At 35.6% G+C, this 13,539-nt stretch overlaps 1 protein-coding gene across 15 annotated transcripts in view; it reads left to right on the top strand.

The window, feature by feature from the left end:
• The window catches only part of PTPN4 (protein tyrosine phosphatase non-receptor type 4), a 258,996-nt gene that overhangs the window by 207,154 nt on the left and 38,303 nt on the right, over positions 1-13,539 (top strand). For all 15 annotated transcript variants that reach the window (XR_008998840.1, XR_008998839.1, XR_008998841.1 and 12 more), the window contains 4 exons: positions 2,727-2,886; positions 6,323-6,406; positions 6,490-6,546; positions 11,372-11,528. Coding sequence is in view for 12 of the 15 variants with exons in the window: in XM_057505706.1 (XP_057361689.1) it covers positions 2,727-2,886; positions 6,323-6,406; positions 6,490-6,546; positions 11,372-11,528 (458 nt within the window). In the remaining 3 variants the exon portion in view is untranslated. The remainder of the gene's footprint in view (positions 1-2,726; positions 2,887-6,322; positions 6,407-6,489; positions 6,547-11,371; positions 11,529-13,539) is intronic.

The raw sequence follows: 13,539 nt of genomic DNA on the forward strand, positions 1-13,539 counted from the left end.
ACATTTTACACATCTGTTGTCAGCAAAACTCAGCAGAAACTCAGTGAAATCTGCCTGAGTACTACAGCAGCAGCCATGCAGCTTGACACAGCATCTGTCAACTCTATCAGTCCTCAGGCAATGAGACAGTAATTCTTCATTTCCCCAAAGGGCTGTCTCAGAGATAAATATAATAACCCCAATGATGGTCAGTGCTTTTTTCAAGAACCATTTCACCCTCCCCATTTTAAACTCCACAACTCCCATGGATACAAGTTAAGTCACTCCTTCCCTCTTCTGGCCTTTGTGAAAAACTCACAAGTAATGTAATTACATACACTGTGCTTGTTCTTAAAAGCTACAGCTTTTACCTTGAAGCTTCCCCTATCATATGCAGTTCTTTTTTATTAATTATTGCTACAACAGTTTGAGGCTTATTAAAAGTTAATTGGATTTTTGCGTCCTTAAATTATATACTCTGACAATGTCTCATCCAGTTTTGTCTCTTCAGTGATCTCAACACTCTCACTCAGGTTATAACTCTTGTTGCAGCATTTAGTTATTTACTATCATGAATTGTATTTTATTTCTCAATAAATTGGGCCATTGACGAGTTCTCTAGACTATATTTGGTGTTTTATCTGTGGAATGGCTGAACTCTCAGTTGTGATTTCTCTTTGCTTGTCTTATTCCATGGTTGCTTATATGACTCACTGAAAACCTTTAAAAAAGGTTGGACATTTGCAACAACATGGATGGAGCTAGAGGGTATTATGCTCAGTGAAATAAGCCAGGCGGAGAAAAACAAGTATCAAATGATTTCACTCATCTCTGGAGTATAAGAACAAAGAAAAAACTGAAGGAACAAAACAGCAGCAGACTCACAGAACCCAAGACTGGACGAACAGTTGCCAAAGGGAAAGGGACTGGGGAGGATGGGTGGGAAGGGAGGGATAAGGGGTAAAAAGGGGCATTACGATTAGTACACATAATGTAGTGGGGGTGATGGGCACGGGAAAGGCAGTATATACAGAGAAGACAAGTAATGATTCTATAGCATCTTACTATGCTGATGGACAGTGACTGTAATGGGGTATCTGGGGGGAACTTGATAATAGGGGGAGTCTAGTAACCATAATGTTCAAGTAATTATATATTAATGATATCAAAATAAAAAAATAAAAAGGTTTTTGGAAAGGTGTACCCATTGTTATAGTAGATTAATAAATATATTCATGGGGATATTTTACATGTATATCTTATATATGTAGTATGTAAGTATATACTATTATATGTAATATATCTTATTATATGTAGAATTGCTTACAGAGTTGATTAAGAAGGAAATTAGATTTACTATTTAACCTTCAAAGTTAAGAAAGATTTCATTAAAGAGTAGCACTTGTAAATATTGTATTTAAAGCCTGTCTCCCCAAAGGACATCATCAACAAAACAAAAAGGCATCCTACAGTATGGGAGAATATATTTGTAAATGACATATCCAAAAAGGGGTAAACATACAAAATATATAAAGAACTTACACACCTCAACACCCAAAAAGCAAATAACCCGATTAACAAATGGGCAGAGGATATGAAGAGACACTTCTCCAAAGAAGAAATTCAGATGGCCAACAGGCACATGAAAAGATGCTCCACATCACTAATCATCAGAGAAATGCAAATTAAAACCACTATGAGATATCATCTCACACCAGTAAGGAGGGCCAGCATCGAAAAGACTAAGAACAGCAAATGCTGGCAAGGATGTGGAGAAAGGGGAACCCTTCTGCACTACTGGTGGGAATGTAAGCCAGTTCAACCATTGTGGAAAGCAATATGGAGATTCCTCAAAAAACTAAAAATAGAAATACCATTTGACCCAGGAATCCCACTCCTTGCAATATACCCAAAGAATACAACTTCTCAGATTCTAAAAGACATATGCACCCCTATGTTTATCGCAGTACTTTTTACAATAGCCAAGATATGGAAGCAACCTAAGTGTCCATCTGTAGATGAATGGATAAAGAAGATGTGGTATATATATACAATAGAATACTATTAGGCCATAAGAAAGAAACAAATCCTACCATTTGCAACAACATGGATGGAGCTGGAGGACATTATGCTCAGTGAAATAAGCCAGGTGGAGAAAGACAAATGCCGAATGATTTCCCTCATTTGTGGAGTATAACAATGAAGCAAAACTGAAGGAACAAAATGGCAGCAGACTCACAGACTCCAAGAATGAACTAGTGGTTACCAAAGGGGAGGGGTATGGGAGGGTGGGTGGGGAGGGAGGGAGAAGGGGAGTGAGGGGTGTTACATTTAGTACACATGGTGTCAGGGATCACGGGAAGAACAGTGGTTCACAGGGAGAACAGTGGATCACAGAAAAGGGACATAGTGGATCTCTGGCAACTTGCTGCACTGATGGACAGTGACTGACTGCATTGGGGTATGGATGGGGCCTTGATAATATGGGTAAATATAGTAATCACATTGTTTTTTCATGTGAAACCTTCATAAGAGCGTATATCAATCATACCTTAATAAAAAATTAAAAAATAAAATAAAATAAACCAAAAAAATAACAAAGCCTGTCTCCTACTAAACATTGTGAATATCTGAGTTGCTTGACCATGCTTTTTTATTAGAATATAGTTGACTGGCCATAGCTTTTAAAATAACAATCTCTAAGATGACTTCCAAAATACTTGCTTTTCCCCTTATTTCCTATCTAGATCTCAAGAAACCCCTAGAGATGGGCAGCCTCCAGCTTTACCACCCAAACAATCAAAGAAAAGTAGTTGGAACCAAATTCATTATTCACATTCTCAACAAGATCTGGAAAACCATATTAATGAAACATTTGATGTGCCATCATCTCCTGAAAAATCTACTGTAAGTCACTTCTTCAAATATTCTCACATTTCTTTGATATTTTTTAGTCATAAATGAAATTTTTTGTCCTGTGGCATGTCTTATCTATTAAATTATATTACAGTACTTACTCTTTTCATCATATGTTTACTGATGAATTATTCCATGATATAACCCAATTGTGTTATTTTCTTATATCATCATTTTTAAGTGTTCATTGCTCTGAAATTTTAATTTGTGACATACTTTCTGGTTTTAGTTTTGCAGAACACACATTTCTAGAACAAATGCTAATAATCCATTAAATACTATTAACTTTGTTATTTAATTCACTGAGTGTGGTGAGGAGACTATCATTTTCATCAGCCTTCTGAAATTGAGTACAGTCCTTGGAGTATATGATCACTCTGTTCTACAAAATATATTTATGAATTTTTGGTATGTTTGCCTTAGAGAAAATGGTAAATTGCTAGAAATCACCTGCTTTATGAATTTTTATTGCTTCCTCAAGCAGATGTAAATAAACTAAAAGTGAGATTGTCCATAAATTTCAAGGACATGCTATGTTCATGAGGGAGTGTACAGACAGACAGAAAGATGGGTATGTTTCAGGAAACTGAAAGGGACCTCAAAGAATAAAATGGAAGAAGAGGGTTCACATCAGGTATCAATAGTGCCAGAAGCTTCTAGGGGCTACTGTGCTACCTCTAGTCTTTCACTCATAGCCCTCCACATTATCTAAAGTTGAAAAGCAGTAGGCAGCCACTCTGTTCCCCATACTTACTGCTCCACCACCACAGACACGTCAAAAAGAGAATCAGAACCCCTACCAAAAATGAATGACATGTCTACTGCTTGTTACCCATAGGGTGATTCTTACATATCATTCATTCATTGGTTCAGTTACTGAGGTCTTCCTTGTGTGCTTGGTACTTTGGTGGGTAGTGGGAATACATAGATAAGTAAGACATGGAGCCTATTAAATAAACTACATTCTAATTTGTTTTTTCATTCATGCAAAAATTACTGAGTACCTGCTGTGTGCCATGCATTGTTATAGTCTCTGGGGATGTATCAGAGTAAAATAGGAAATAAATAAATAAAACTCTGCCTTCAGAGAACTTACATTCTGAAGATAAGGGCAAGACAGACAGTCAGAAATGTAAATAATTCAGATGTACAGCAGATTAGATAGTGAATACTAGGGAGAAAATAAAGCAGGAAGGGGCCAGAGAATTTTAGGAGTAGAATGTTAGTTTTTAGCTAGTATAAGCCAAGGATGATCGGTGATAAGCCATGTGGAAGAGCAGGTAAACTGATGGAACAGCAGGTACAAAGACAGGAATATGACTGATATGGTCAAGGAGTCCCAAAAGATTCAGTGTGGCTAGAGCAAAATAAGCAAATGAGGAGGAGACAGGTACAGGAGAGGGCTAGATCTTAAAAGCCTTATCTTGTAAAGATTTTGTTTTTTAACTCTCAGATAAGAAGCAAATGGACATGCCTAAGGAGAGAAGCAAACTTGATGTCACTTAAGTGACAGTGTCTGTATGGCTGTTGTACTAAAAGTGACCTGAAAGCAGGGGAGAAGTAAAGATACAGGTTGTGAGGTACTGCAGTATTCAAAGCAGGCAAGGGTGGTTTGGACCAAGGTAGTAACAGTGAAAGGAATAACATGGCTGTATTCTGGATCTATTTTTAAAATAGAGATAACATAATATGCTGATGGACTGGGATGTGGAGTACTGGGGAAAGAGAGGAATCAGGGATACCAGCAAGGTTTTTGACCTGAACAACTGGTAGGAGGAAGTTGCTGTTTTCTGAGATGTGAAAGACTGCAAGTAGAGCAGGTATGAGTGGAATATCAGGAGCTCAGCTTGGGACATGGTTAAGTCTTGAGATGCTTATTAGAAATCCATGTACTGATAGGATTGTGGAGTCGAAGAGAGAGGGCCAAATGAGTTATAACATTGGGAGTTGGTGGCATATGCAACAGGAAGAAATCACCAAAGAAGTGTGGTATGTAGATAATCAGAATAAGAGGTTCTAGAAATTGAGCCTTCAGTCCTCTAAATTGTAAACATGAGGGAAGTGAAAGAAACCAGCAAAGGAAACTGAGAAGATGCAGACAGAAGGGTAGAAAGAAAACTAGTCAACTAGGTGATGGAATGAAAGTCACAAAGTAAAACTTTGTCAAATGCTACTGGTAAGTCAAGTAAGGTGAGGACTGAGAATTGAACACTGGATTTAGCAATGTGAAAATCTTTGGTGACCTTAATTAGAATAGTTTTGGTGGAGTGCTAGAGATGAAAACTTGACTCTAGGAAGATGGTATTGGAGGAAACAGAGACAACAAATATGGGCAACTCTTTCAAGAAGTTTAGTATCAAGAGGAAAGAGAAATGGGGCAGTAGCTAGATGGGGAAGTGGAGTCACGAGAGTTCTCTTTTTTTTTTTTTTGAGTAGGAAGAATAAGAGTATTTCCCAAAAGGATGAGGCAAATGGATAATGCAAGAAAGTAGAGAATGACTATATTATTATCCTTGAGTATGGAGGAGGGCCTAGAGCAAGTAGGAAGACAATTTGAAGGCAGTACAAATTCTATGATTAGAAGTGAATATAGGGGATCCACAAGTATATAAAAACAACTAATGCAGCTGTGGGTTTAGGGGAGGACTTACCAAAGTGATTATCTCTGACCTGTCTTGAAGAATAAGTAGGAATTAGCCAGACAGTTCTCCTCAAACAGCAGAACTGTGAAGTGATAGAACATATTAAATCATAGGACATGTTAAATAATAGAAACCAGTAACAAATGAGCATATATTGTATTATTCCATATATGTGAAATGTCCAGAATAGTCAAATCAATGGAGAAAGAAAATAAATTAATAGTTGAATAGGACTTGGGAGATGGGGTGAGGGGATGGAGACTGGCTGCTAATGGATATACGGTATCTTTTTGGGGTGATGAAAATGTTCTAAAATTAAAGGGTAGTGATGTTTGTGCAGCTCTCTGACTATAGTAAAAATTGAATTATACACTTTCAGTGGGTGAAGTGTACAATATGTGAATTACATTTCAAGCTGTTTTTAAAAAGTAAAGGGAGCAATATGAATTCATTTAACACTTAAAAGCATTTGCTCTGTGAAATGCTCTGAGCCAGGTTCTAGGGATATTGTGATTAATAAATTAATCAATACATGTAATAAAGCCCCTATTCCTCTTGGCACAGTCTAGCATCCAGTGGCAAGAAGGCATGAGAGAATATATCTATTTGGGGTAACTTTAGGTTATTAGTCAAAATTAATTTTCCTGAATTAACATTTTAATTTAAATGATGACTCTTTACAAACTAAAGATAATGTCAACATACAAAAAGCATGCTTCATGTATATTTGAAGGATAAATTATAAATGAAGAAAACTACAAGTTATTTATTTTTGTCTTTTTAAGCCTAATGGTGGTATTCCACATGATAATCTTGTTCTAATCAGAATGAAACCTGATGAAAATGGACGGTTTGGATTCAATGTGAAGGTAACCTAGAATTTCTCTTGTACTCGGTTTTTAAATGATGATACTGCTATTTTGGTAATACTTGACCTTGTGTTGTTTTTAAGGGAGGATGCGATCAGAAGATGCCTGTGATTGTGTCCCGAGTAGCCCCAGGAACACCTGTGAGTTATCCAAATCTTGCAAATAAATCCTATTTTCAAAATATGTTCTTATTTTATTGTTTATTAGTTTAAATAAAGAAAGATATTTAATTATTTCTTTTAATTTGTCCAGGATCAAATGTTGTTGGCTATTAATAACTTTCAGTGTTTCTAAAGTTCTCATAGAGTCTATCAAAATAACCCCTTTAAACAGCAAAATGTAGACAGAGGTACATTTTTTTATTTTGCTTGTTTTTTCATTTAGAATAGTTTATATAACATTCAGTTTGCCTACTTTCTGTTTGAAGTTTTCACTTTAAATGGAAATAGTACCAGTGATTTTTTTTCCCCCTTATAAGGACAATTTTTAAAACTGTATTTTGAGCATTCTAAACAAAAGCAGAGAAAACATATGTACCCATCATGATAAACTCCTCCTTCCCCCTTACCCATCATTCAGCTTTAGCATTCATGAACTTTCTGCTCATCATAGGGACACTTCTTAATGAATTGTGGGTGCATTATCTTTATTGCTATTACATGTAGCAAATACGGCTTTCAAATTCCCATTCATGTTGTTGCCTACTTTATTTAAGTGGTCTTCAGAGATTTTCAGTTTTTGAAATTTTAACTATCTCTCTGTCCTAGGAAAAGTATGAACTAGCAGCCTGAGAGAAAGAGGCCACTTACGCTTTTTTTTTTATGCTTTATAGCAATTTCGAAATAGGTTTGAAGATCACTGTCAAGATTGATCAAGGAGATCATGATACATGATTTCGGTTTTGGTTTTCAAAGACTTCGTTGGTTGCACATAACAGGGTGCTTGTGAAATACCCCTGACTTAAGCGTAAATATAAAATTTATCATATAGTTACAGAGGTGTCTCAGAAAGCCCAAAGACAGAAATGTAGTCAGACCTGTAGAAAAAAATGTATAAAAGCACGAGGACTCTAATTTTCATGTTTCTTTTCCCGTGAATGTTATATTCTTCTCCCTCAGTGCAAGCCAGTTTGCACACTGAATCAGCTTCATCTCAAGCCACTCCAAATAAAATAGTCTAAATAAAAACAGTGTACTTACCAGCAGCCTTAAGCCAAGTCCTGTAACATCACCACCACACACAGACTACCTTCAAATATGATTGTGAATCCACAGTCTCTACTAAACAGAAATTACATAGCCACCACTCTTCTGCTCCTCAGTCCCTGTGGTAGGGCATGACTACTAGTAACTTCCAGATTTATATATTAGCAGCTCAGCAAGCCAGAGTGAACCCTCAATCGAAGTTACAGACTTATGGGAAGTAAACCCTTCATAGATCCAGTTTGGAACAGATGTCTCTTTTAAACAAATCTCTTGTGGTCCAAGGGGATGGGACAGAGATATGATGTATAAAATTAGTCTTGAGCCTACCATGCATGTGAAGGATAGGGAAAAATTAGGGGAAATAGCCCAGAATTATTTATTTAGTATATATTTAGTGGGAAATATATATGTTCTGGGACTGCAGATGAGATGAAAGATAGCTAAATTCTCACCTATAGATAATGTCTAAACTAGAAAACTAAAGAAAAACAAAATGTGGTGTTTTAGAGATACTGAGGTAAATACAAAGGATGTAGCTACCATGTTGAAAGAAGTTGCCTCAGGAGAAGGGGAGATGGTAGAGAGGAGTAAAGAAACAGTTTCTTATCTTAGTAATCTTATGATCTAGTCAAGACTTTAAACTGATGTATAGCTTTGCTAAAAGCAGGAAGTTTTGACTTCTTTTTTATAAGCTTTTTTTAAATTAAATATTTCTATCTTTTACCTGACAATATTCCTTTAGGAATTTCATCCAATGAAACATTTGGACTAGGGAACAAAGGATACACAAAGATGTTCATTGTAGTATTGTTTATAACAGTTAAAAATTGGGGAAAACCAAAATGTGTATCAGAATTGGTGAAATAGATTGTGTGCTGCTTTACAGCCATTGACATAATGGATGATGTAGCTCTATACTAGTACGGAAATGTGTTCATAAGGTGGCATTATGGAAAATGCATTTTAACTTCCACATGCTTGATCCAGTTTTTTTAAATGTGAATTATATGCATAAATGAGTCTGGAAACATGCTAAAAATGTTAACAGTGTTTCACCTAGGTAATGGAATTACTGGTGTTTATTAATTTTTTCTGTTTTCATGTTTTAATTGTCTGAATCATGACAATGAGCATGTATTGAGCATACATCTAATCTTACGATTAGAAAAGATAATACACCTTTTTTAAAATTTGTATGCCAGGTGTCAGTGAATGACACAAATATTGATTTTTCTGAGCAGCAAATGTGCATAGTTAGGGATGCTCCGGGAACATTCTATAGACAAGTTCATTTCCAAACAGAATCCTGTTGCTCTAAATTTTCTTTTTAGGCTGTACAAATTATTGGTAATTTTTCCTTTGTGCCACATAGAATTATGTTCCATAAATACTGGCTGAATTTAGAATAAATTAAAATAATAAACATCACTTTTATATTATTTTATTAATTTAGAGAGCATCACAGTCTTCCACTTGGAAACCTCATTTTAGGTGAGCTGAAGAAAAGGACAGGGTTTCAAATACCTTAATGTCAATTTTTATATTGGATGCCTTCTAAAATTGATAAAATTATTCCCAGTTAAAGTTATGTTTTTCTTCCTCTGACTGTCTTTGAGCCAATAGCTGTTGCTCCAGTAAAATTGATTTTAATGTAAAGTTTATCTAGACTTTCAGATCAGAATGAAATGCAAATAAAAAATTATAAGCATACCTGGTAAAGGCAGATTAAATATGAGAGTTCCCTTTAGTGGTAATGAATTTTTTAAAAATCCCTTCATTTTATGGCACATACTTCCTTGTTAGTCCCGGTATCAGAATTGAAAATATTAATAGACATGCAAGGTACAGTAAGAATGATTCATAGCTATCCTCCCACTAACACAGATTATCTCCTCTTTTCTGCCAACACTATCCACAAAGTAAGGTGAGAGGATCACTCCTTGCATGAGCCCATTACATCTCTCCCATTAACATTAAGAGTTCCCAGTTCTCCACTCCAGGGTACCTCAAAGACATTTATAAAAACTTGAGAACATATTAGTCTACAAAAGCATCAGACCACAAGTGCACAGGGAGTATGTGAATGTCATCTGCTCCACTACAAGAAGTAGAGACAGAAGCAACTAAAGAGAGTGGTCATAACCTTAAACTTGAATTTTCCAGATTTTGACACTTTGCATTGAATTACCTCATTTTTGTCTTCACAACTCTGTGAAATAATTACAGCAGATATGCTCTATTTTCAGAGTTTCAAGATGTCTAAGGTCACACATTTCAAAGCCCTAGAGGAAGAGCCAGTGCCTTTTCCACTAATGACAGTACCATGCTGGATTTTATTGACTTTGTGCTAATAATGAATTTGAGTAGTTGTGCTTTCATTTCTTCAAGCCTTTTTCACCAGAAATTCTCCTTTTTGTAAGGTCCAGTCCCATCATTTCCTTCTCTTATTTGATGTGTCATCCTGCAAACTTGACCCCCAAATATTCTCACTGCAGTGTTCCTGCAACAAGCTGTCTATATTTCTGTTTGTCTGTTTTATCTTAGTTACTTCTCTTCTTTGTTTTTTCAATAAAATACAGGCAGTCCTCACTTAGCACAGTAGTGCAGGACCATAAAAATGTCCATGCAGTCTGAGACCATGCAAAATGATCTTGATAATGGAGAAAATTACCATTGTTTTCATGATCTTTACATTTTTTATCAAAACATTAAAATATCTCTTACTTTCCCCTATAAATGCATAGGGAAATGAAAAAAATAGTGAAAGTAATACTGGTTTAGCATCCTGCAGTTCAAAACATTGGAAACACTGAGAATTAAAGTATTTTTTTGTGAAAACTTGTCACACGTAATTTGAACATTGCTTGTCTCCTCGTCACATAACTTAAAATATAGAGTGAACATTTTTCTTGTCTTGACAAGTTGTCATAATCCTTTCTAAGTTTGAATCCGCTTCTAGCATTTTATCCTTTGTATTTCCAATATTGTGAAATATCACTAACAGTTCCTTTAATGAACAGTTTTTCCAGCATCCCTTGCTCTAGGACATCTTCATCCTTATCATCACAGCCACTTTCATCGTCCCTATTGATAAGTTCACCTTCACTAAACTCCTTTCACTGCATATCTTGTCTCCCAGACAGTAGTAGTGTCACTATTTTCATCTTCAGCCATTTCTTCTGCAACTCCACTTATATTCAATTTGTATTTCACTTACAGTAGTACCTTTTTTTGTTTCTTTGCTGCACTTTTAACTTTTTGGCCAATCACCTCCTTAGAGATTATCTATTTCACTGGGAGACAAGTCGGCAACAGACATACAGCGACAGATCACCAGACTGTGAAAGAAGTGGTCATGCTGTGTGTAACTTTTGGACTGACAAGCTAGTAGCAAAGTTTGTACTTTTATGCACTTATTAACTATTAATATATCATGGTAACTGAAATTTGAGCCATGTTATTTAACTAAACTGTGTAACTGAAATTTGTACATATCTGGATAGTGTATCTATATACCTTGAGGTCATTGGTCTTATCAGTATGTCTAGGCATACAATAGGGCCTCAGGGAAAAAGTCGTTGAGGTATCTTCATAGGAAAGCTAGATATCTACTTTTTTTTAAATAGATGAATTCGTGGATAGATGCTTTTCTATGTGTAGTTTTAGTTCTCCTATTATAGAGTCTATTAGAATACGTTCCTGTTCTTTACTTTCAGAAAGCTTTGTACAAATCTGACACCTTATTTGCATTACATTACAGGCTGACCTTTGTGTCCCTCGATTGAATGAAGGGGACCAAGTTGTACTGATCAATGGTCGGGACATTGCAGAACATACCCATGATCAGGTTGTGTTGTTTATTAAAGCTAGCTGTGAGAGACATTCTGGGGAACTCGTACTTCTAGTTCGACCTAATGGTAAGTTGTAGCAATAGATATTTTTCATAATTAGTTAGTATTTATTACTAGACACAGCAGCCAGAGTAGGCTTGTTAAAACATAAGTCTTGTCATGTCGGTTTCCTGCTCAAAGCACAGTGGCCTCCATTCACATTCAGAGTAAAATCCACATTCTTGTGCCCTTGCCTTGCTCACTCTTCTCTCTTCTATGCTGCTTTCTTGCCAGGAATACTTTCTGCCTAAAATACTCTTGTTGATTATTTTTATGGTTTCTCCGTTACTTCATTCAGGTCTCTGCTCAGTCACCCTCAGATGATTCTTCTTTCCTGATACCATAGCTAAAATGGCCTCCCTCCTTCACCATTGATCTAGTGGTAGTAGATACTTGTTGAATGAATTTTAAACTCAGTTCCACTTTCAGAAAATTCTGTAACAAGCTATAGTTAAAGCATTTTTTAAAAATCCTGTCCATGTTTTCAGTAAATAATGCCTAATAGCCTGACCATGTCATCTCCTGATCTGGACAGCTCATTTGTCAATTCATAGAATCCCAGGTTTGGAGAAACCTTAATACCATAAGCTCTGGCTCCTTTGCTGATTGAGTTTTCTTCTAACAAACTCAAGGTTATCCTGCCAATGGGAAGCACTCAGTAGCTTTTGAAGCAGTTGATACTCCCTTTCACTGAACTAAAAATCCATCTTTTTTCAGTCCCCTTGTTCCTAATTCTATCACTTTGTACTATATAGAATAAATTTGATGCAGAGTAGTAAGTTCAGTCTTCTTTCTCCATTTATTTGACAATAGCTTATTTTACCATAACCTCCACACCTCTTTCTCCAGTTTAACAATCCAGATCCTCAGCCAGTGTTTATACAGCATTATTTCAAGTTTGCCCAACACTTTATAAATCTCTAAGAAAAAATTCTTATGTGTCTGTACCCGAGCATTAGACATATTTTTCTAGTTTTGTTCTGAACAGATTCATATTAATCATGTTATCCACCAGTGTAATAATTGGTTAATAACCTATTATCAGTTGTTGAATATATATCCTAGAGAAGTAAAATGTATTTAGAACTCTGCTTATTCCCCTACCACACCTAACCCTGCAGAATTTGCAAAGAGTTCCTTTAAAAAAAAAAACACACTTACTACTTTGTCTCTGGTACAGAAAGGCATTTTCATTTTATCTTCTCTATTCTCTGCTTTTCTGGATTCATGGTCCAGAATGGTTTTCTAGAAAAATTCAAAGGACTTAACAGAACATTCTATTTTGGCTTTTTCAGGAATTCATTCATTTAGACCTGATATTAAAGTGATGGAATGTTGGGCATTTTCTGTCACATAAATCAAACTTAAGTTTTATACCAAGAATAATAATTCTCCCAATTTTGTTTGCTCTGTTTTCTCTTGATAAAAGATCCTAAAGATCCTATAATAATAGCTAATAGTTAATAAATGCTTTCTATGTACCTGGGCTCTTTTGTATATTCTTATTTAATCTTTACAGCTATACAATAATAGATGAAAAAATTTTCCCTATTTTGTAGTTAAATACCTTTAGGTACTAAGACATTTGGTTATCAGCTAATAAATTTATGACTACTATATAGCCAGAATATGAACAAAAGTCCACATAATGGAAAAGTCATGGCCTTTTAGCATTCTAAATCACCTTATTTATGCTTTAAATTAGGAGAGGAATCCACCTAGGACTCAACTTCTTGGCCAGATGTCTTTCTCATATTGTTTTATTGTCAGAATCAGTACCAGGACCTATATTTTTGGTGTGGGTCAGGCATGTGTATTTTTACTTAAAATAACATAATCAAATTTTTAAATTACGTTTGCCAAAAAAATTAGAAAAACCAAAAGGTTGTTTTTTCTCGTGTTTTCCCCTTTAAATCTTATGTCTAAGACAGAATGCATTCATACCTTTGTCTTCATTTCAGAAATTTATTCTCAAAAGTGCATTAATACCTGAGCAAGAACCAAACCTTTTAGACAAGGGCACAAGAGACCCCTATCT

The sequence above is a fragment of the Manis pentadactyla genome, chromosome 8 (genome assembly GCF_030020395.1).
Source record: "Manis pentadactyla isolate mManPen7 chromosome 8, mManPen7.hap1, whole genome shotgun sequence".
Classification (NCBI taxonomy): Eukaryota; Metazoa; Chordata; class Mammalia; order Pholidota; family Manidae; genus Manis; species Manis pentadactyla.